This window comes from Seriola aureovittata, chromosome 8, assembly GCF_021018895.1.
Source record: "Seriola aureovittata isolate HTS-2021-v1 ecotype China chromosome 8, ASM2101889v1, whole genome shotgun sequence".
NCBI classification, from domain to species: Eukaryota; Metazoa; Chordata; class Actinopteri; order Carangiformes; family Carangidae; genus Seriola; species Seriola aureovittata.
Genome location: NC_079371.1, coordinates 16,324,083 through 16,347,868, shown reverse-complemented (window position 1 = coordinate 16,347,868; position 23,786 = coordinate 16,324,083). Strand labels below are relative to the sequence as shown.

Here is a 23,786-nt window from a genome sequence, read left to right as displayed (position 1 = left end):
GCAGCTTTCAAAATGCTAAATCAGCCAAAAGAGTCACATCATTCACCCTCCTCTTCATTTCCACTATTTCATGGTCATTTGATTTCAGTGAACCGTACTGTCAACTTTACAAATGACTACAAAGCAGGAAGAAATCATTCCCATCTGACCTGGTTTAGCTGTGGACGACAGAGGCTCTACAGAGAGACCCTCACTCAGAAAAACACGGTCTGTGGGGGAGATTTGAGTCTCGGGGCGGTTGTGGGGCCCTACAGACACAATCACAGACACTGTTCCACGCTGCACTCCACTGCGCTCTCAAACACTCTCTTATTATTCCTGCTGTTTTATGAGTATTGCAGACCCGAGGAGAGAGACAGAGCAGACTTACCAGACTCTGATAACATCTCCAACCAGGCGTCAAAGAACCACTTTACAAATCATCCAGCGGGTCAACAGAAAGCAGCGGGACTGCACAGCCTCAGCCACAGCTACTTGTTGCTCCACGGCATCTTGTCTGTAGACCTTCATCACGCTGCTGATTCGCTTTGACTGGGGAGTCAGTGAAGGTCTGTGGAGAGCTGCACAAGGTAGAAAACAGTGAATGACCAAAACAAAGAGTGATTTCAATTGTATTAATTACAAAGGAAGATATCACAACATTTAAGGCAAGTGTACTCCATCAGAACTGCTTGTCAGATAGTGGAACAGATTTGGACACCCCCCCACCCCCCCACCTAGCAAAGCGTGCTAATATCACAATCTCTACATGGGATAAGACATCACACTGTCATGCTCAGCTCATACTCTGATTCCCAATGTGCCTGTTAGATTGGGCCGTTATCAGGCTGATATTATACCATGCATAAGATACTGTTTCAGTTGTGTAAGAGGCCCTAATATTTCCATCTTCTATATATATATTCACTATGTCACAATATTTTCTCTTTAAAATTAAAATCTTTTGAATAGCTCAAGGTCATTGAGGTGAAACATGGCCCGCACACAGAAATAAGATCCGTCGACATCAGGAGTTGGTCAACACACTGGAAGGTAAAACATCACACCTTGCGAAATGTTGATACTGGGACTTGTGGGCGTGGAGGTCACCGCACAGCCAAAGGAAGTATGAGCCTCCTGTAAAGGGGCATGAAGCTGCGGGCTGGGGATGTTTGCCCAGTAGCAGCAGCAGCAGAAGCAGCAGCGGCGGCGGCGGAGGCATCTTTGGAGCTTCTGAGTCTAAGGCAGGTCAAGCCAGGAAAGAGAGAGAAGAAAAAAAAGATTGAGGTGCACCTGAAGTTTTACACCATCCTGTTTATTTATGTAGTTTTCCTAGAGGGAGCGGCTTGGACAGCTGAAGCTGTTCGCAAAAGCCCCACCAAAAATCAGAGAGCTGTTGTGCAATCACGCTGAGAGACGGGATAATTGTGATCATAGTAAGTTTACAATATGTCACAGACAGGAGACGGGACTGTCAGGGTTGTCCGCAAGTGACCGTGTGTGTGTGTGTGTGTGTGTGTGTGTGTGTGTGTGTGTGTGTGTGTGTGTGTGTGTGTGTGTGTGTGCGTGTGCGTGTGTACGTGTGTGTGTGTGCGTGTGTGTGTATTGCCAGGAAATGAAGAGTCTTCATGTCTTTGGGCAGCCACACTGATGAGATGTGACTCATCTGTTTTCTGTTGGTCAGAGGTGTAACTGCCGGGTCAACAACAGTCCTACTCACAACCAACACCACAACACACACCTATCGACTCAAACATGCGCATATATTAACACAAGCATGTGCCCACATACTCATCATACTCCAAAGTCTGAAAGATGTTAATAGGTTCATACCACAGATATGTTACACCACACGTTTACTAATCCTTTTATCCTTTTTTGAGCTGTCATTTTGCCAAAATAAAGAATTCAACCATTAACCAAGAAATGGTTTGATGACGGTATTTATGGAACCAGCAACCTTACAATACACCACGAGTGGAGTTCCCACCCCCAAGATGTTCAACAAACACCATACTTGGTTTCTGGAGGTTATTTTCAGTTATTTGTTTGCCATAACTTGGTTCACGATGCTGCTGCTGCTCCATGTCAAAATAACCTAAAAATAAAAGGTATGTTAATTTTTTTGCATTCTTGTGAACCGCAGCTGTCTACCTGCAGAAACAGCTTGATTCAAACACAGTGAGTGGTCAGGTCAGGTTAAAGTTAGTCACACAGCTTTAATAACTACTCACACATCACATTCTCAAACTCTTACTCCACCGCTCTTTTCATTTTTTCACCCGCTTGATCCCTCTCCTCTGAAGTGTAACTGTTTAAAATGATGAATGTTTTCAGACCACTTTCCTCCTAATGGGGAAATCATTGGGATGTTTTCAGAGTGAGGTTTTGAGAGGAAAAATTATCTCTCTAAATGGAAATTTAAAAATGCGACGGTCGCCTTGAACTCAAGCTACTTGGTAAAGGCTCAGAGTTGCATGTATTTGTGCTATGAACATCTGTGGTGTCTTTGTTGGTTGTTCATTACCCACCTAATATGTCCAATTTCTTCCAGAGCTTGTGAACACAACAGAGTGTCGTGGAACATCGTAAATTTAACAACGCCTCCTTTTTTCTACTACTTAATTAAAAGCCAATATATATAAACACAATCAAAGTGCGGTTTCATTCGGAAGGAGTTCATTACTTAGCTCATTCATGAAGTTAGTACAAGAGGTAGTAGTAGCTTTTAAACCCTTTGTATTGACCTTTCACCTCCTCTCTTCTGATAAACTAAAAAACACAGAAAAACACACGTACACACTCAATGACATCTCCTAATTTTTACATCACTTTCCAGCCGGGTTGTAAGGAAGCATGAAATGCAATAATGAGTTGAAAGGGAAGCTGCTGCTGCGTCTGCTGCTGCTGCTGTTCTGTGTCGGTCGGCACCAGATGTTGGCTTTGGCTAAAGGAAGAGGTGCTGTTACTGAATACGGCTGCTCCCCTTCGCCATGAACACTACCCCCTTTCTAGTCAACGCAGCCCTGCCAGTAAAGCTGCACATTACTCCCCCTCCTACCCCAATTTTCTAATCTGAGAAAGACTGGATGGAGGTTTTTCTTTCTTCCTGTGTTTCAACCCTGAGCCAAAGCCCTTACTTCAATAGAACTGTATCCAGCTTGTCGCCCCTCTACTATGTACAGAAGTACCTTTGTTTCAGAGTTTGTTCGACATCTCTTTTAAAAAAAAAAAAAATCTGTTATCATCTTTTCAACATCAGTTAATCAAATCAGGGGTCATTTTAGGGCAAAGGACACTCGTCTTTCTCTCCAAGTTCAGTTATTTAGATTAAGCAGGTTTCAAGGATATACCAAAAATTAGTTTTTAGGCTGGCTGGCAAACTGCGTAACATACAACTTTGCTAATGCTTTCATTTTATGCGTTTTAAAGTTGATAATTTTACTGATATCCATAGAACCTATTATACTTAAAAATGCATATAATACACTCTGGCTTTGGAGGCAATGCAAGGGGAAGGAGCAGTATATGACACATCTTTTCTTCATCTTTCTAAACCTTTTTAAACAGACAGCTTGAGAAAATGAAACAAAAAAATGAATTGTGCTAATAACAGCATAATCAAGTACCAGCTAATACCTGTGCTTCAGTTTCTCTCAGTGAACACGGGCGGGTGTGGGTAAGCCTCAGCGGCAACAGCCACAACCTCCACCAGCAGTAGATCTCTAGCGCAAGAAACAACGGTTTGTACATGTTTAAGAAAGCTCAATAATGCATCTCATCTGTGTAGCGAGGTTAAAAAACACATGAAAATGAGTCACATGAAGAGATCTGTTTCAAAAAGAGCAGACAGTTGTATTCAGCTAATATATCCTCTCCCTTTCTCTCTGTAGCCATTCTGATGTCCACACATTATGTCTTACCAGGTGTTACCTCACAGGTAAGGCGACAGTGTGGGCTCGAGTACTGACCTCAGCCTCTGACTGTAGGTGTGTTTGAGTTGGCGCTTGTGGAGCTGCAGCAGCACCTGGGCAGGAAGGCCAGGCACAACACTTCATTACTTCCCTCCAGCAGAGCCACCTGAACGGACATCTGAAAGGGACTCAAAGAGCAATCACTATGGCACCCTGTGTGTGGGTGTAGTTGACATTTCTGTAATGTTACTTTTTTATTTAATGAACCAATCAATTACATAGGCAAATTTTTTCAAATAATGAGATACATACTAAAGTGTTTTAGCTAAATCCAATGGCGGATTTAGATACATGGCATTAGACATGGGCAGCCACCCAGGGTGGCATCTTGTCGGTGCGGTACAGGTGCTCGCAAAAAAAAAAGAAGAAAAGTTACATTTGCACATCATGTCAAAGACGTCATGTCACCATGTTGTCACCATGTATCACCATGTTCGATTTCCCCGTGCAAATTTCCGAATTTCCACAATTTCCACAATTTCCACAGAGGACCAACAAGGATGGAATAGAACAGGTACATCCAGGTGAGCCCTGGGGTCCAGCTATGCTAAGCTAAGCTAGCTGGAAGAGCATTTTGGCTGCTTTTGTTTTTATTTGTCATCATCTGAGTTTCTGATATGGAGCACAAAAAAATGTCTTTTAATTATCATTATTATTATCGTCACCTGTCTTCACCCGATTACAGATTTAGATACAGGCATGGGCGGCATCTTGTCAGGGGTGCTAGCACAAAAAAAAAAGAGAAAAAAAAATTACATTTTGCACATCACATCAATGATGTCATGTCACCGCATCACAGCGGGCGCCATTTCTAGTTTGTCCTCTCTCAGTCTTAGAGGTGGTGGTAGATGGGGAGGGGGCTGGGGGACTTTTGTCTCTGTACAGAACTAATGCAATTGCACAGCACTACACAGCAGGAAAGGCTGCCAAATAAACCGCGATTCATTCATAATACTGAGAAATCATTTAGACTGATAAACTAGTCTGCACACCACCATACGTATAGGCCTATATATAGATATAGGCCTACACATATATATAGAGAGAGGTGTTAAAGGTGAGGCTTCAAATGACAGTTGTGCAATTTAGAATGTGTGTGTCTTGTTTGAAGTGTGTAATAGTGTAATAATAAGAAGAAGTAGGTTCTCTTGTTAATATATTTGTGGGATGATTGATTTGTGCAGTTCAGTATTTTGATTTTCTATGTTATTTGTGTGTATATAAGAGGGACAGAGACTTACTTCATTTTGGTATTTATGATTGCATAGCTTTAATTGGTACTCATCATTTATTTAGCTTTTAAAAGTTATGACGATTTGTTACAAGAAAATTTTCAGTAATATTGTAGCAGATTAACAGGAATATTATCAGAATATTTTAACAGACAGACTTTAACAGAGATATTTTCAGAAATTTCAACAAAATGAACGATTTGTTTTCAGGAATAATATCACAGGAATGTTATTATAAAAATTAAAAGAAGGGGGTGTTTGCCCAGGGCAGCATACAAGCTAGAAGCGCCACTGCCTAAATCAGTTTTACAACTGTACCAACGTGGCAGCACTGACAGGTTGTGATACATTAAAGGTCCCCAGCAATAACAAATCTCACCGGCTGTAGTTTTAGGCAATTACCTGCAGGGTGAGCACAGATGTGAGCAGCTAAATGTGTGGAATGTAAAGTAGATTTATTTCCTGTAAAACAGTCTGCCATTTACAAGGGTAACCTGTACAAATATCACAGTCAGCTTTACTGCAACATGTCATCAAAGCCAAGGGAAATGTTTCTTGTGCTCAGGGATATGCAGTTATTCAGTCCTCTCTGTCACAGCCTTTTTTTTTTCTCCAGTAACTTAACCTCACTCTATAAAATGCAATTTATCACATGCCAGATTTAATTCCACATATTGTGATGTTTAGAGGGAAAGTGGGCTGAGGAAATATGACATTTCCCAGTTTACAAATAGTTTTTCTCCAATAAAACCTTGGTGGTCTTTCCCATCAACATTCTGAGAATGGGGAGCTGAGTCAGCCTCATAACCAGCTCCTTAGGCCAAACCGATGGCGTGTGCATGTGTGTTTTGGGGGGAGAGGGGTTGTGCAAGATGGTGAAATCAACCCTGGTGAGAGCCACTGAGCACTGACGTTGAGTTTGGAATACTCACTGCTTTCCTGGTTTTGCCCGATGAATGAGGCTCTTTCAGCCGTTTTGCTCCTGCTGACCCTCTGCTTACTCAATACTCTCCTCTAGTTTGACCCAAGGTCTCACCACCAGCTCTCTCAGATCTACTCCCTGGCAGCCTGTTGTGCCCAGACACATTTACCTTCCTCCCAAACCAGCCAGACAAAAAAAAGGCATGCTTTTATCCAAATACACCTGATCGACAGGAGACCGACCTTCCTGGCAGCTTTTGAAAAGTTTCTGATTTGTTCACTTGATTGGATAGTTTTGTGGATTGTCTGGCTCTGTAGTTGGAGGATGTTTTTCCAGCATGAAGAGATTTAAGAAGAGAGCTGAGTTCAAGAAACCTAGAGCCACAAGAGAAACTGTTAAAATGGCAGCCAGAAGGAACAAGAAGGGGAGGTTTATTCTAATACTAACAGGATAATACTGGTGTTATTTACTTAAGTATGAGTCAGTGGTCTATGTTGGCTTTTCCTTTAATTTCTCACCTTTTAGTGTCTGCACACATCACATCTGCACATATCTGGGTTCACTTTGCTTGCTACAAAGGAAACCATGTGCCACCTTTTCATTTTCAATTTTGTTACAAGCGTCTTTATAAAGGAGAGCAAGTGAACCACAGACAATATGATGACTTAATTTTTATATTTCATCATTCTATCTTTATTATCTAATCCAGTCATACAGTACCTCTTGGACAATGTCATCAGTTTATCACATAGACAGACAAACATAGTCATTTCCACATCTACAGTCAACTTAACTTGCATGTGTTTGCACAGTGGAAGGAAACTGCAGTACTTGGATGAATCATCAACAAGTTTCCATCAAGAAATAAACCCTCACTTAACAAAGTTGTTGTGATACTATATGTTTTTAGGGGATCTTCAACAACCAGGACACAAGTTAAGTTTATTCTGGGACCTGACAGTTTGAAAATGTGTCGGCTATTTTAAAACTTTTAAGACTACGTGTTTCAACCATACATCATGTGAGTGAAAGAATTATAAATGTAAAAAAATAAACAAAACATTAAATCTAAATTATATGAGACTCTTTTACTAAAGCCAGAGGGATGCCATTAATTCTCAGTAACGTAGAACCACCAGAAACTCTAAAAGCCTTGAGGCCAATGCTTCAGGAAGTCTACATTCATATAGTCAGAAAGACAGATCAGATCACCAGTTTTGCAGGAATAATAGCCCAGTCCTTTCCCGTTGATCTCTTCCAGTAAAATCGGATTGCCCCTGGGTAAATTACCTCTGAGACTGATCCAAATCATACAAGCCTTGACTGGCTTAAGGGAGTGACTCGTCTGTTAGATTTCCTTCCTGGGAGAGGATGTGAAACTAAGCTGAAACTGCACTAAAACTGAGAAAAATCGTAGGAAAGTTACAGGCAGGTAGAAAGTAAAGTGATGGAAAGAGAGAGGGTCTTTGTTGGTTGGTATGACTGGCTCAATATAATAATGGGTCAATGGGACATTGTTCTGCTTAAAAAAGCAAATAAGATGAAAGGTCAGTTGAAACATCTGTACAGGCTGAGTAGCTATGCCCAGATGGTATCACTAACAGATACTTAAAAGGACTATGGAAGGTCTTACAACATATGTAATTTATTGTGGTATCTTATTTTGGCAGCATGGGCTGAAGTCTGGATGTTTCACGGAAGTACTACATCTCCCATGGTGCATTGCACCGGTGAACGGAACAACTTCCTGAGTTCAACATGCTAACATGCGTGTTTTAGTTGACTAGCGGTTACTCAGTGAAGTATGTGGTCAGTTTTAATATGAAAATACTCTTAGTGGTTACTCCCGCGTGTTTATTTGTCAGCTTCCTCGTGTGTCGGACATGTCTGTGAACGTATCAAAGCACGAGCTGATCCATTTGATCTACCGCCATTTGAAGGAGCATGGTTTCCAGTCAGCTGCAGAGGAGCTGGAAAAGCACAGCCCACAGGTCAACACTGTGTACACACACACTCACACTGTCTGTGACAGAGAGGTAGTCAAGTTTGGGACGATTATAGGGAATGTAACTGCTGCAGTTTATGAAAGTGTTTCAACGCTACACACTAATGTACAGTTGTGACAAATGCTACAACCGTGATCTTCTGTATCTGCATGGGCACTCTGTTCACCTACTGTTCCCTTATGAAAGAGTTGTCACAAGTTCAACTTCAAGCCTCCCACTTATTGTCATGCAGTATTTATTTGATTTGATTTCTGTGTACAATATTAAACATATGGTGTATTGTACCATAGTTAGCTAAAAGCTAATTTTCATCTGTAGTCCTGCAAATCACAAGGAAAACATGAGCACAGAGACAGGAGAGAACTAAACAAACCAAACAGACAGAACAAGACATAGAACAGTATTATGTATTTATTCATTAAAAGTGACACTTCTAAAAGGTAAATAGTTTAGTAATTAGATTTTACCAGTAGTTACTTTTCTTATGTTAATCATGTGCTGTTAGAACGTTATTACATTTATTAACACAATGCCAAAATACAGTCATTACTATATGTGTAAACATTGGCTTGTTCTAGTCCAATGAAGAGCAGCACTTTACATTTAATACCTTTTTCAGCAGTTTGAAGAGTGAACAAATAAAGTGAAACAAAATGGACATTCAGGCTCATTGTTAGTCAAGTCAAGTGCATACAGGTATTTCAAATCAAAATGCAAATAAAGCAGAATGGGGAACATTTTTGAAGATTAAAATATGTTTTGCATCACACAGAGTGGCCATTAGCCTTTATTTAATCTATAGTTTAGTCCAATGGCTCCCAAAGGGGGGCAGGCTCCCCTGAGTGGGTGGCAGAGCCATTGCAGGGGGAGCGCAAGACCAGAAGAAAGTTGGGGAGTGAATTAAAGTGTTTTCACAATGGATATTTGACTTGTCAAATATAGGTGTAATTAATTCATTATTAATCAACATTTGCTGGAAAGGAGGGCACATTGCTGTAATTAGTTTCATCTGTGGTTTTCCTGAATGTCTCCCTGAGAAAAATGTTATCTTATCAGTTTATATTGATTTTTTTTTTTTTTTTTTTTCTCTCTGCAGGGGGAGACAAAAATATCTGCGTCGTTACTGGAGATCTACAGTTCATGGTTAAAGTGAGTATGATTTCTTACTACTTCTTTTCAGAAGTCACCCACCTTGATCTTGTAAGCTGACCTCGCTGTAATGAGATGTATACTGAGTATTGTTTTAATTCCTGACAGTGACTCAAAAAAGAAAAAGCGGTCTAACTCGGCCAAGCAAGCCAAGTCTAAAGAACAAGGAAGGACTACGACTAAAGGTATGACTGCTTCTTTTCCCAAAGCTGACTGTAAATATGCAGCATTGAAAGTTAAGATAAAGTCGGGGCTGAGATGTGGGCAAAACCAATTCACTTGTTATGGTTTGACTTTCATAAGATGTTTTTCTCCACCTCCAAAATCAAGGGATTGAAATTGGGCATTATGCAGGGTTCTTAAAATTTCCATTCATTAGTTATTTGAAAGTTAAGGATTCTGTGCAGGGCTACTGCAGCTACACCTCTGTTGATGCTTTTGAAAGTCTTTCAACAGGATTAAGCCCACAGCAGTCACTGGACAAGAAAGATTCTGTTTGATTAATTTTTAACCCTACACTTTTTTTATTTCTAGCCTTGCAAACGAAAAAGACGGATAAACCAGGAAAAAAAGCAGAGACACAAAAAAAGAAGGTAAGTTTTATTTTATTTTCATTTTATTTAATGTATTCATCTCAATTCTGAAACGTTACTAAGGAGGCTGTTTATTGTTCACTTTTTTTGCAGGCCGTGCCTGCAAAAAGGAAAAAAAGTGAGGGAAAATCTGCAGAAAATGTCACCAAGGCAAAGAAATCAAAGACCCAAACAAAAGACAAAGTTGTAGCCGCTGGTGGAGATGATTCAGACTCTGACAGCAGTCTGGATGTAGAGAAATGGAAGAAACTGGTCCTGCAGTTCACAGGTGGGTGGGTGTGTGGGTGTGTGTGGGTGTGTGTGTGTGTGTGTGTGTGTGTGTGTGTGTGTGTGTGTGTGTGTGTGTGTGTGTGTGTGTGTGTGTGTGTGTTTGTGTGTGTTTGTGTTTGTGTTTGTGTGTGTGTGTGTGTGTGTGTGTGTGTGTGTGTGTGTGTGTGTGTGTGTGTGCCAAAATACATACAGTAGGTAGATATAGGAATCCAGGTTAGAGAAAAGTGAGTGGTGTGTTTTTGGGAGATTTTCACATTGGAAAGAGACAGAATGGACAGTGGAGAAAGTTAAGAAGTGTGGAAAATGCAGGAGATGAAAAGACAGGGAGAGCTGGGTCCTCTCACTTAAAGGGGGAAAGACATCACCACCCATGAACAACCTCACCATGGAAAACAGTGATTTCATAAAAACAGAGTTGTGTACAGTAGCGTTGTGGTTGCCATTGACGTTTTCTTTGAAACATTTGTGCCACATAGCCATGTTTGTTCAATGTCTTCACTTTGTTTACCCTGTCCACAGAGGCTGACATAGACAAGATGGAGACCATCAACGCTCTGGACTCTTCTGCACCAAAACCCAAGAAAACAAGAGTCAGAAAACCCCGGGCTAAGCCTCCCGCAAAAACTGACACTCTCATTCAGAATAATGGGACTGTTGAAAAGAATGAGCAGGTGGAGGAGAAAGCAATAAAAGACACGCCAACAAAGAACAGTACACGCAAGAAGAGCAGTCTAAAAAAGACTGCACCTGTGACCTCTTCTGCCACCCCGAGCCAAGAAAAAAACTCCAATGCTGTAGAGAACAGACTAACTACAACCACTCTCTCTCCTTCAAAACAGACACCAATGAAAGAGAAAAGGAAAGCAGTGACTCCCAGTAAGGAAGAGAATGATGAGACAACATCTGAGCCTAAGAAGAAGAAGAAGAAAAAGGGGATAACTGAAGACAACGTGGAAGGGAATGCAAATGTAATTAGCGAAGATGGAAAAGAAAAAGAGAGTAAAGAGGAGAAGAAAAAGAATGACGTCGCAGAGCAAGAGTGTGTTGATAAACCTGTGGAGGAGAGGAGAAAGACAAAGGGAAGAAAGGGAGATAGCAAGAACAATGAGGCTGGAGGAGAATTATTAGAGAAAAACAAAAATGGGGATGCTGATAATGAGGAAATTACAGAGCCAATAGTACAAGAAAAGAAACCCAAGAAGAAGAAGAAGAAAAAGGAGAAAACTGATTGTGAGGAAAATTCAGAGCAGACAGCTGAAGAAAAGAAAGAAAAGAAGAAAAAGACAGCTGAAAGTGAGGAAAATCCAGAGCAGGTACCTGAAGAAGAAAAAGAAAATACAGAGCAAATAGAAGAAGAAAAGAAAACAAAGAAGAAGAAAGGAGAGACTGCTAATTATGAAGAAAACTCAGAACAAATATTTAAAGAAAAGAAAGCAAAGAAGAAGAAAAAAGAAAATCCTGACGAAGAAAGCTCAGAGCAGATAGTTGAAGAAACGAAAAAGAAAAAAAAGGACAAAGCTGATCAAAATAAGATGTCAGACCAGATTGTTGAAGAAAATGTGACTATGACAAAGAAAACAGAGAGCAGTGACAGAGAGGAAAAGCCAGAGGAGAAGAGTGAAGTGAAGAAGAAAAAGAAAAAGGACTCATCATTGAAAAACAATTCAGTTGACACAGAGCCACTACCTCCACCCAGCCCTGAGATACCAACTCCTCCATCAGAGAAGAAGAAAAGTAAGTAGATAACTCACACCAATCATAACTAAATGCAAGTGTTCTGTTTTTGTATGTTTGTTTTCACATTTTCATTTGTCATTATCTCAGAGAAAAACAAGATGAAATCAGATGAGATCCCTGAAACACCTGCAGTTTCAGTCCAGGATGCCACAGCATCACAAATACTCCAAACACCCTCCAGTGACAGCCACAAAAAGGTATCAATACTGTACACTTCACCAGTTTGATACGTTATAGATTTATGTTACTGCTGGAAATGAACTGTCAAGGCAGAAAAAAGGTGTAATCAGTTTCACTACTCAACATTAATTATACTGATCACTTTAATTGCTTTTTTTTCTGTAATTCTTCACAGAAGAAGAAATCCTCCAAGAGCACAGAGTCATGAAGATGTTTGATTCTACATCAGTGCTGAACCCAAGGATGAAGTCAACACATCCCTCCACATTATTTCAAATCATAGTTTAATGGTTAAAAGGATCGCTTCAAACTGTAAAGATGACTTTTTGACTTTTTATTTTGGTACATTTTTATCTTTTGAATTTGTTTTGTGTTTACCACACAGAATGTGGCATACTGTGCCACAGCTGTCTTTTTTACTCAATGTTTTGTATGGTAATTACCATTTTAATTGCATGATCATGTAAAAGAGATTGTAACCAGCTGTTTCACTGATTGAATGGACATGCCATTTTTGAGCTCCTTCAGTCTGAGGAATTTGTCACATTATAATCGAAACTATCCTGGGTCTTTGAATCATTAACCGTATCTCAGATTTTATAGTGATTCAGGTAGAATAATGAAATTAATGTTGTCAGTATGTTTACTACTGTACCACCTGTCTTGTAATTGGCACAGAAGACAGATTTTGTGGAAAAAAACAAGTTTCAGGTTTATTAAAATAATAGATTATTTTGGTATTGGGTGAAAGTTCAGTGTTTCCAAAAAAAAAAGTTTTTTGATAAGACTTTCATATATACATTGTACATTGTGCTTTTAATACAAATTAAACGCTATAATTTTTTTTATCCCCTGTCTGAAGTCCGTTATCATGAACAGAATAAGACAGACACATTCATACAATCGACAGAAGTAAATATTAATGGCTATAAACAAAGATCCTCTATGTCTATGCTGTCTCTACTATGGATGTATCACATCCATGTTCTCTACTGTCTGCTATAACGGACCTACACCACGGTCGCATGATTTTAACGTCATCACTACTAAACTTTCAACTTGTAGTTTGATTTAGCGTACTTACCTCTTCTTCAAACGCGTTTCCTCTGAGACAGTAAGAGTTTGTAAAAGCGTGAGTATAAACACAACGAGGTGGTCAAAATGAACCGTAGATCGATTTTCGATCTACAGAAAATTGTGACTGGGGTATTTATGTATTGGATGCCAATTGCCATTGAACCTCAAAGAAGAAGAAGACGGGGGTATTTACTGACCTGTATTTTATATTGTAGAATAAATCGTGAAAACCAACTTTTAAAAAAACCCATAGGGACAGGTCTCGGGTCGGGATGAGAGAACTTCCGGTTTAAGGACCAATTTCCGGGTTTTAGGACTCATTCCTGCACCATAGCTACAGTGACATCTTCCACTATGAAATAAGTCACCATAACGAGTTTAACTTAAGATACTGATACCTCAGAAGAGCAGTCAAATGTGGAGGCTAAACAGAGTTCGCCACAAAGCTGGTCGACAAGGCGACAGCCTGGAGGAGCTCAGGTTAAAGAGGCGAGAACACGAAAAAGGTGAAACTGGTCTAATGTTAAATTGTGAAGTGTGTTTAGTTTGGACAGTTATTGTTTAATTAACTGAACGGTTTAACGTCAGTAAATGCAGCGCAACGCAATCTCAGCAAAAACGTAAATGACACTAATTTAAGGTTAACGTTGGACGGATTATGAGTGGACGGGCCCCTAGTCACAGACATGTAAAAGGTCCCCACCTCCTCTGTGCTGAAGCGAGACCCTCAGACTGACAGAGACACAGAACAAACGTTGTCAAGTCGCTTTGTGAGTTTTTGTGATCATTTTGTGCCTCTTCAGTCTCTGTTGTCATTATGTGCCTTAGTCGTTTTGTTGTCCTGTGACTCTCTGTAGTGGTTGCCATGTGTCTTTATGTCGTCATTTTGGGTTCTAAGTAGTTGTTTAGTGTTTCTTTGTAATTTGTCCTTGTGGTCCATGTGGTTATTTTGTCTCTGTGTATTTATTTTGTATCTTTATGGTCATTTTGCTTCTTGTAGTTGTTGTTTATGTGTACTTATTTTTGCTTTGTGTTTCTTTTTGTTGTTTTGCATTTCTCCAGTTGTTATGTCTCTTTATAGTCATTCTGTGTTTATTTTTTTCAGTCCTGTCTTTTAGTAGTCGTTTTGCATCTGTTGTATGTTGTTTTGCTTCTTAACGTAGTTTTACTTTGCCTTGTGGTTGCTTTGCTTCTCTTTGTTATGGGTTGCAAGAAACCACTGATGACCACTGAGGCTCCTGGGCCTGCACCCTGTAGGCCTGATCAGTAATGCATCCATGATCTTCATCTATAGCTGCACCTGTTAACCTCATAAAAAGGGCACCCATGAAAAGGACCTTTCCCCTCAAAGAGATTCCCGTTTAACTAACAAGATAAAGATTTCAATAAATCTTTTAACAAGCACATTAATCTAGAACTGGCCAATGTGACTTCATTCAGTTCAGCATTATCAATGTCAATATTTGTCATAACATAGGGATGGTGATATGGACTATAGCTATAAAAGCAAAAAATAACTTGAAAGTAGTCCACAGAGCTCAGACTCATGGCTTGTAGGGCATCTTTACACTGAACAACTAAGGTATGATAGCTTACTCTATTATGACTGGAGCAGGAACTATGTGATGAATGTGATAATTGTCATTGTTGAATGCTGTAGCACTGAGACAGGCCCGCAGAGACAGACAGCTGGTGAGCAAGAGACTTCTGCTGAATGAAGATGAGGAGCAGCCAGAGGCCAGCATGGACACTACCTCGGGAGAGCGGGTGAGTGACGGATGTTGTGACAGATAATTTGTTAGCAGGTTCAATAAATGAAGGATCTTGAGATTTGAACCTATTTGACATTTCCCCAGGACGTGATTAGTTTGTTCCACAAACTTCAACACAGCGGACCTGAGAGGGAGGTTCACCTGAAAGACCTGAGTAAAGCTCTCCGTCACCCATCAGCACAGCTCACCTTCATCAAGTATGGTGGTGTCGCCACATCAAATGAGTTTGAATGACGCTATCACTATTTGTGTCTCTGTCAGTCATGTGTCATGTCTGTCTGTGAACCTAGGCAGGAGAATAGTATGCATCTGCTGGTCGGTCTCCTCACTGGCTCTAACGCCCAGTGCCGTCTACATGCTGTTCGGTGTCTTCACGAGCTGTCTCACTCTCCTCGCACCAATGTGGCCCCAGCCTGTCTGCCTGCCACCCCTTACCTGCTCACCTACCTGTCTGGCCAGAGCACCAAGTTCACTGTTAGTACCTACGCCTACTATACCAGGCAGTGTGTAATATGATCACCTAATTCTACAAGATCTGACTTTGTGTGTGTGTGTGTGTGTGTGTGTGTGTGTGTATGTGTGTATGTGTGTGTGTGTGTGTGTGTGTGTGTGTGTGTGTGTGTGTGTGTGTGTGTGTGTGTGTGTGCGCACACAGGAGCTGTGCCTCTACACGTTGGGTAATTTATGCCCAGACAGTGATGTTGTAAAAGAGAAACTCCTGGCCCAGGGAATCATACCAGCTCTGGCCAACTGTATAGAGGTAACCTAACAAGATTCATTGGCCTTAAACATCGTAACAACACCTCAGCTTTAATAGAGGAGTCACACCAATATCTTCGCTGTCCCTTTGATAATATGTCAGTAAATGTTTTTCAAATAATCTGTAGAAGTTTTGAAAAAAAAAATCTGATGAACCACATAGCCTTGACCTGGTGCCACACACACAGGTTAAATGTAATAATGTTAATAATTCTGTGTGTGTCCAGAACCAGAGACATAATCTAGCAGTGGTGGAAGCGGTGGGGTTCACCCTCTCTCAGCTGCTTCAGGCCAAAGATGCTGCTGCAGAGAAATTAATCCCGTAAGCACTTTAATTGCACACCAATGCCAGTGCTTCTTGCATTCATTGTCCTCAGTTGTAAAATGATCTCCCTCTCCCTCTGCAGGATGGTCCTGTCCTCCAGCTTACCTTCGCACTTGCTATCAGTCCTGACTCCTGACCCGAAGTTTGGCCTGGCACCTGCTATTGAGTGTGCTTGGTGCCTGCACTACCTGGCTTGCAAGTGAGAGCTGTGGGATGTTCTCAGCCAATGTTAACTGTCTGTTATATTTACAGACTACACTGTTATTTTATGTCATTACTTCACTAACAGTGTAAGTGCACAGATCATAATAATGATGATCTGTCTCTCCTCTGCTCTTATGTTACTTGAAGCATCGAGGGTAACAGAGAGCTGTTGGCTCATGGGGCCCTGTTGCAGTGCAGTTCTCTGTTAGTGTCACTAGGTGGTGCTGTCGCTGAAGGAAACAAAGAAGACGGACTTGAGCTGGTAAGTAAATGAATGGATCAAATACAGCATTTCATTACATTTCTTTACTTTTTTGCTGTTTGTTTGATCAGATTTGTTTACATACTTGAAACAAATTATGTGTTTATTATTCATTTCCAAAAGCTTACTATAAGTCCACATTTATTTCTCATCTCTCTCTTCCTCAGCTTGTCTGTCCTTTGCTGCGATGCGTGGGAAACCTCCTGTCCTTCTGCCCGGTGGACAGACTGAACACTCAAGTGGGTGATGTCCAACTTGTGGTTGCTCTGTGTGCACTTCTTCAGACCTACCTACACACCCAGCCAGCCTTGGCAAGGGAGAGTGCCTGGGTCCTCAACAACCTCACAGGTTAGACTGGTCTGTTACAGCTCGTACCAGCAGACCTTTATCATACACTTGACCGTGGACAGTTTTTGACTTACGCAACAAAACTAAATAACTGTTCAATTATACTGTCCATTCCAGTGGTCATTACAATGTAATTATTTTCAAAACACAAACATCCAGCAGTATAGTTCAGAACAGTCAGTGTTTCTAGACTCAAAATTTCTGTTATCAGTACCTTTACTAACAGATCATCAGATCTTTGTCTTTATATACACAGATAAGATAAGATCATTCTTTATTAGTCCCACAATGGGGAAATTTCCCACATAACAGAAGCAAAGTGGAAAGTACAAAGAAAGAAAAACAGATTTCCAAATGACAAGAACCAAATACTTAAAGAAGATTAATAATACAATATAATAAAATGAAATAAAATATAATATGTACAATTAAATACTAAATAAACATGATACAAAAAGTAGCAGCAGATGACTACATGATTGCATATCTGTGTAGTTCTGTCTTGCAAAGGAATGTTTCCTTCTCTACCAACCTGAGGATTTATGTATTTATCAAGACTGATTGTATGTAATGTAATTTGTTCCAATGTTTTTCCCATCACTCTCTGTTCCAGCTCACTCCAGTGCTTTCTGCTCTGCTCTGCTGACTCTCAACCTGGTCCCTGGTCTGATCCAGCTTCTGTCATTCTCTCAAGGCATCAATACAATGGTCAGTGCAAGCTAAAGCCAAACTTTGATATTATTGCTTTTGTAGTATACTTCACAGTCATAGTGGCAGATAATGATTGAATTTGAACCCTGTATCATTCACAAACACCTACAATGTTACACTTTCTGTCTCACCGGTCTGTGCCTTCTTGTCAGATCCTCAGGGTTCTAGCAAATATTGCCCACAAGAAAAAGGAGTCCTGTGTCCAGCTGGCCCAGCTTGGATTGCTGTCTGCACTCTGTGCAACACTTAAAATGGCAGACCAAGAAATGGTTACCCTGAGTCTGGAGGTCCTCTTCATGCTGGTAGTTAGCAGGCCACAGGTAGGCATTGATAAAATTAGTGCAAAAATTAGTGAAACAACTGATGCGACGATGGTGCTTAGTAGAGATAACCAAACAACTTTTTTTTTTCTTTTTACGTAGCAACTGTATTTGTCACAACTCTTACAAGTGATATCTCTGGCTGCTCTTTCCTTTTTAGGTCGCAGATGAGTTTGTAAGGCATGGTGGAGTTTCACTGTTAGAAGCCATTCAGTACAACAGTGAAGGAGAGATGAGGCGAAGGGCAGCATACCTCTTGGAGCACCACCTACTTTCATACTCATCCGACTGCCCAGTAAAGACTTTTTTTTTTTTTACAGATTGTTCTGTTTGTTCAATTAATTCAGAAATTCAAAAATGACTCATTTGATCTGTTGTGTTGCAGGTGGAAAACATCCCATGTTCCTGAGCCAACAGAGAGGCATCAAGTTTACACCTGTTGAGGTACAGTGTGTCACTGAATGCAGAGGACACACTTGAGGGTACAGGACAACTTGATTCTGTTTTGACTTATGTACAGTTTGCAATCTGAAAAATACTGACAGACAGAGGCTGTTTTGATATTTAAAGTTGTTTTTTTTAATAACTTAAAATATGATGTAATATGATATGTGTTAACCATTGGTTATCAGTGAGTTACTAATGGTATTTTAATAACTGTAAAGATGAAGTATGTGTTTTTTAATACCTCTAGCCTTACACTCATTCACAAACCTTTACATGAAATTGTATTTATATTCAGATTAGGTCTGAGTTTGTTTTGTTAAATTTTGTGCCACCATGACAAGAGAGACTGAAGTCTGATTATTTTTTTATTTTGCATATGACAGGAAAACACCCGCTGTATGTACAATTGTAGAGAAGTGATTGATATAAACTGACTGTAATATAGAGTGAGGATGATGAAAAACACCTTTTGTGATGATGATGGATTTTAGTATCATGCGTTTTAATGCCATTAATGACTATACATTCATAAAATAAAGGAATAAACCTTAGCTTCACAACAAACAAGAGATGGTTGTTTTTTTATCTCTGGTTGACAATATTTTATTAATTCAGTTTATTGACAATATACATGTACATTTATACATCAATGAGCCAAAATATCATAGCCATACATGGATGAAGCGAATAACATTGATTATCTGTCTAACAACGGCACATGTCGAGGACTGGGATTGGTTCAAAGAGGGGTACAAACCATGAACCAGCGCTGGAACAACGCTGATCTACGGTGGTTCCACCCTGCACAGGATCTGCAGCTAACTCTGGAGCCAGATACCTGAGGGCACCTACAGAGGTCCTGCAGAGGTCATGGCTGTTAGGTGGCATGCGAAGAATCCACATATGAGACAGAGGTGGTCGTAATGTTTAGGCCCATCAGTGTGTAATACAATATGCCCAACTTTGTCAAGGATGTATGATAATAAGTTCAGGACTTATTTTCATTATTGCCACTGGTGTATTTGGTGATTTTTAAATCCTTTGCCAAACACATCAATATGTTCACAACATACTGGTGTTTCTGAACCCCATAAAACTGTTAAGAGATTTGGTTTCATGAAATTCAAAAGGTTTAATAATGAGCACAGTGATAATAATGATCAGAATAAATAATGGCATTGCACCAGATACATCTTTTCAACTAATCCATTACTTTGGATATTTATCCCTGCTGTTGCAGCTGCAAAAACTGACCTGAGGACTGCAAAACTACTTGTTATATAATATCTTTAAACATTTTAATCAAAACCATAGTAAGATAAAACAAGAACTGTGTTAAACCAAGATGAATTGAAAATGATGTTTGTTAAACAGGCAAGGAAAAGTTTGTGATTCTGTGAGTTAATGAGTTTGGCAATGCTTTCCTCATGAGGTCAACAGCACTCGCTTCACCAGAAGATTTGTTCACATTATGTCAAAAGTTGGCTTTTGCATTCACTTTGATGAAAATTACTTTAAATTTCAAATCTTCTTTACTACAGGGATTCAATTCATTTCAGCAGAGATGGTTTTGACCATATTTAACTGTTTTGATATTGCCAATTGACATCAGAGCAGTCTTCCTGTCCCTGGATTTCCACACAGATCTCAGTGGGATTTAACCTTGATTCAGTAACTGAGTGGACATTGTAGCCTGCTGTCCAACATCCTCAGTCTGCAACTTCCAAACAAAGTGTTCAGCTCCTCCCCACAATGAAAAAAAGAAAAAAAGTCTCAAATTTCCTCACTTCCTTTTCCCACCCACAACATTCTCTTTCCATTATCTTTTACACTACTTCTCTGCATGAAAAACTAAAACAAGGTTGGTCACTGTTTTTGTACAGATCCTTCTTTTAAACTACTTTTTGCATGCAGCTGGTATCTGGAGTCACGCTGCTTCATCACAACTATTCTGGCTCTTTTAATCTGTAGTAGTAGAGAGTATTAATCTGGTTCGATTAATTTTTGTTCTCTCTTGCCACAGCAAAACACAGCGTATAGTTTACTGGCAATGGAGGACACTGAGCCAACAAGTAGAGAGACAACAACAGGACAAGATGGGACTCAGGAGGCAGACCATGCTGTGCTGATGTCCAGCAAGCCTCTGCATCGCTTCATCCAGAGACAGCCCAGAAATCTTGGGGTAACACATCAAACAATGCCACAGATGTGAGATAAGAGTAGAGAAATTTATGTATACAGAAAGAGCGGCTGCAAAAATGGCCATGCATACTTCCTCTCCTCCTTCCTAGGTTGTCATTCTGATCTTTGGCTGTGCAGAGCTCCTGATGGGATTCCAGCTGGCCAGTGAAAGCATGCAAACCTCTTGTGGAATCTACATCCCGTTCTGGCAGGGAGCTCTGGTACATAACATCTTGACGGTTAGCAATGACATGCTGAAAATGGAGAAATTGTACTTGTACTTGATTGGTTGTATGTTCACTAATTACAAATGACAATGTAGAGTCACAGCGTGGCACCTAAAATCCCCTGAAAAATCTGTGTTAGAACTTGATGGAATAGTTTGACATATTTTGGAAAATGTTTTCTTGCTAAGAATTAGATGAGAAGATTGATACCACTCTCATCTCTGAATTGTAAATATTGAGCAATAACCAGCAGCCACTTAGGCTTAGAATAACATCTGGAAACAAGAGGAAACCTTTAGCCAGGGTCAGTGAAAAGATTTTAAAAATCTACCTACAGCACCTATAGAGATCACTAATTGCTCTTTGTTTAATCTCTGCTGGTTGCCTGGCAACCTCACAATGATGGCAAAACTTCATTAAGTTATTAAATAGAAATAGTCCAACAAACAACTATCCTTAAAACCATAATGTATTGCACTTAATTTTTTGTGATTAAACAAATGAGATGAAAAGTCTTAATGAGTGAGCCTTAGAGGTGCTGGTGGGTGGGTTTTATTAACTTCAGACAAAGCCACAGTAGTTGCCCCCCCCCCAAACTATTCCTCTAAGTCATGTTCACTTAGGCTCAAGTAGTCATTTATATTTTAACAAACCTGTTATATTAAAAATCAGCTTTAAAGTTCAGAGGAGTGGGCCATTATGTATACTTTATCGAATTATTTTAAACTTTGCATTCCAGTACAGAGGAGCTTTGCATCCGTGGTGAGAAACATGACACGAGAACAAAGCTGGTTAATGCCACATACAGTCATTAAAATATACTTATAGTGAATAACAGAAGAAAATGGTGCGATTATCTGTTTCTTGTTGGGGTTTTTTAAAGTTTCTCATCTGTGGAAACCTGTCTATCTACACTGAGATCCATCCATCCAAGAAGATGGTAGGCATCTCTATGATTTTATGTTCTATTTGTAGTTTTTAATTTTATTTAGTTCCTTCTCAATGACCTACTTAAACTTGTTAAACTCATCTTTCCCAGGTGACTGTGTGTTTGGCCATGTATGTGATTTCAATCTTGGGAATCGTAGTCTCTAGTTGCTACAGGATAAGCTGCTTCGCCACTTATCTTTTTATGAGCAGCAAGGCCAAATACGACAAGGAGCAGGACTGGGCCACCAACAGAGTGGTGAGTTATAGAATTTTATTTTTTTTAAATAGATGACACGAACATTTTCACAGAGTATGAATAACTCCTTCTTTCCCTTCCTATTGCATTAGGAACAGCTTTTTGGTGTTGAAGGCTTACTGTTCACTTCTTCTCTATGTGTGTCAGTGCTTCTCATCTTCTTGTGTGCCGTCGCTCGTTTAGCACTGAAATCCACACGAACTCAGGTAATGCATTTTTTACTGTTGCTTCATCTAAAACAGGCATTTCCCACTGACATTAGAAAATTCATAATTTAAATTTAACCCATTGAAGGGAGATATTTCTTCCGACCAGCATAGAGGTTCCAGACAACATACACAAATGTACAAAGAATAAGTGAATGAAGACAGATCCTCTTGAACAAGAGAAGACTAAATCAAAACTAATAACTTAATTAGACTCACACAGGAGGATGATAAAATACCCCAAGACATCAACAACCAAAGAAATCCCAATGTCATTTGTCACAGTGATATCTGATAAATACCATCACTCACCGGCTTTTGTGTCAGTCATCATTTTATTGCCTTCTTGTTTCCCTCATCCCTAATCGGCCTCCACCTCAATATCTTCAACAGGTTATTGTCCAGCACATCCCAGCACCACCACAGAGTGATGCAACATCGAACTAAGATCAGTCTTTTCAGTTTTCTTTCTACAATAAGCACCACTTGTTTTCTTGCTGTTCACCTATCCTGTGAAAGAAACATGTCACAATCCTGTGCAGTACATTACATGTGAATGTTGCACCACCTAGTGGCAGTATCTTACAGCCAGCTTTTTTATAGTTACCGTACCTCTACACTAAGCTTCTCTCTACAGTGTCCGTAACTACAATATTTATTCAGTCTTTATTAAAGGCACAGCTCGATGGTACAGTAGTATTGTAATGCACTGTTTGCTTTTTGCAAAAGTTGTTTGAGAATGAAAGGGATTTCTGTCATACCATTTGAGATAGATATTTTACATGCACTTATTAAGGGAACATAGTAACCACTAATATCTCTAGCAAAGTTTATGTGTACTTAATCTATGGGTCATAGTTGACACAAGGTTATATTACATTATTCACAGTGCACATTAGAAGTCTCGCACAATGTTATTTCGCCTAATCTTAATATATATTTTACAAACACTAATGAACATGTTAGGTAACACTAAAGTCAGGCAGAAGATTATCCTAAATTTATATTAAAATAAATTAGAAGTACTATTTGCATCTGCTCCACAATCCCCCAAACCACAGGAAATGCAGCCAGGACAGTTTTTAATCTAAACATACCCACCAAAATTTCAATGATACACTGTGGACACTGTAAAACTTGGATTTTTGTAGTCAATAATTCTGATCATCTGCATAATTATTACAGTATATGTACATTGTTTGGGCAGAGCTTATACTGTGGTATAAATTGTGCTTGCAGCTTTAATCATCAGTGCGATCATCTGTGTACTGCACATCTAGCTGAAGATATTTTACACTGTGACTTTGGATGAATGAGCTGATGTGGCTCTGTTTTGGTTACAGGACTGCACATCCACCTGTGACTGCTACTTCAGCAAAATTCTAAAAAACATATATTTTTTGACACATTAGGTTATATCTATCTGGTATATTCATAGCTAAGCTTTTGACCTGATGTGCATGTTTATATAATTCTGCGTGGTCATCTACATGACTATGATATGAAAGGCCCGCCTGGAAACCTGTTGCCATCTTTTGCCTGTAAATGTGTGAAAAACAGATTTAGACAGAAACCACTTTTCAAAGATCTAGCTTTAGCTTTTAGCTATATTTGATGTAACGAATGTGATGTATGTTGTGTTTCTTAAATAAACAATAAAATAAAATGATGGTCATAAGATACCCACATATATATCTTCATGCATAGACAGCACTCATG

The 23,786-nt window shown here is 39.7% G+C and overlaps 3 protein-coding genes across 4 annotated transcripts; all 3 read left to right on the top strand.

Moving 5' to 3' along the window:
- The first annotated feature begins 7,853 nt into the window (after positions 1-7,853).
- Positions 7,854-12,890, top strand: tcof1 (treacle ribosome biogenesis factor 1). The gene is made up of 8 exons (XM_056383721.1): positions 7,854-8,098; positions 9,210-9,262; positions 9,371-9,447; positions 9,797-9,855; positions 9,949-10,123; positions 10,645-11,859; positions 11,950-12,059; positions 12,218-12,890. Exons 1-8 carry the CDS (start codon positions 7,991-7,993, stop codon positions 12,248-12,250), a joined length of 1,830 nt encoding a protein of 609 aa, XP_056239696.1. The 5' UTR covers positions 7,854-7,990; the 3' UTR covers positions 12,251-12,890.
- A 402-nt stretch (positions 12,891-13,292) lies between these two features.
- Positions 13,293-18,836, top strand: tmco6 (transmembrane and coiled-coil domains 6). The gene is made up of 13 exons (XM_056381986.1): positions 13,293-13,625; positions 14,780-14,886; positions 14,976-15,088; positions 15,182-15,365; positions 15,547-15,651; positions 15,878-15,972; positions 16,058-16,174; positions 16,327-16,441; positions 16,609-16,789; positions 17,403-17,497; positions 17,653-17,820; positions 17,981-18,115; positions 18,206-18,836. Exons 1-13 carry the CDS (start codon positions 13,535-13,537, stop codon positions 18,227-18,229), a joined length of 1,530 nt encoding a protein of 509 aa, XP_056237961.1. The 5' UTR covers positions 13,293-13,534; the 3' UTR covers positions 18,230-18,836.
- Positions 18,837-20,070: 1,234 nt separating this feature from the next.
- On the top strand, positions 20,071-23,747 carry LOC130173812 (uncharacterized). Of its 2 annotated transcripts, none has more exons than XM_056383304.1 (7): positions 20,071-20,128; positions 20,291-20,449; positions 20,559-20,669; positions 21,559-21,615; positions 21,715-21,861; positions 21,954-22,067; positions 22,461-23,747. In XM_056383304.1, the coding sequence occupies exons 2-7, from the start codon at positions 20,318-20,320 to the stop codon at positions 22,512-22,514; spliced, it is 615 nt and encodes a 204-aa protein (XP_056239279.1). In that variant the 5' UTR covers positions 20,071-20,128; positions 20,291-20,317; the 3' UTR covers positions 22,515-23,747. The 2 variants fall into 2 exon arrangements, with proteins under 2 accessions (XP_056239279.1, XP_056239278.1); XM_056383303.1 differs by having other exon boundaries at positions 20,559-20,687.
- The last annotated feature ends 39 nt before the right edge of the window (positions 23,748-23,786 follow it).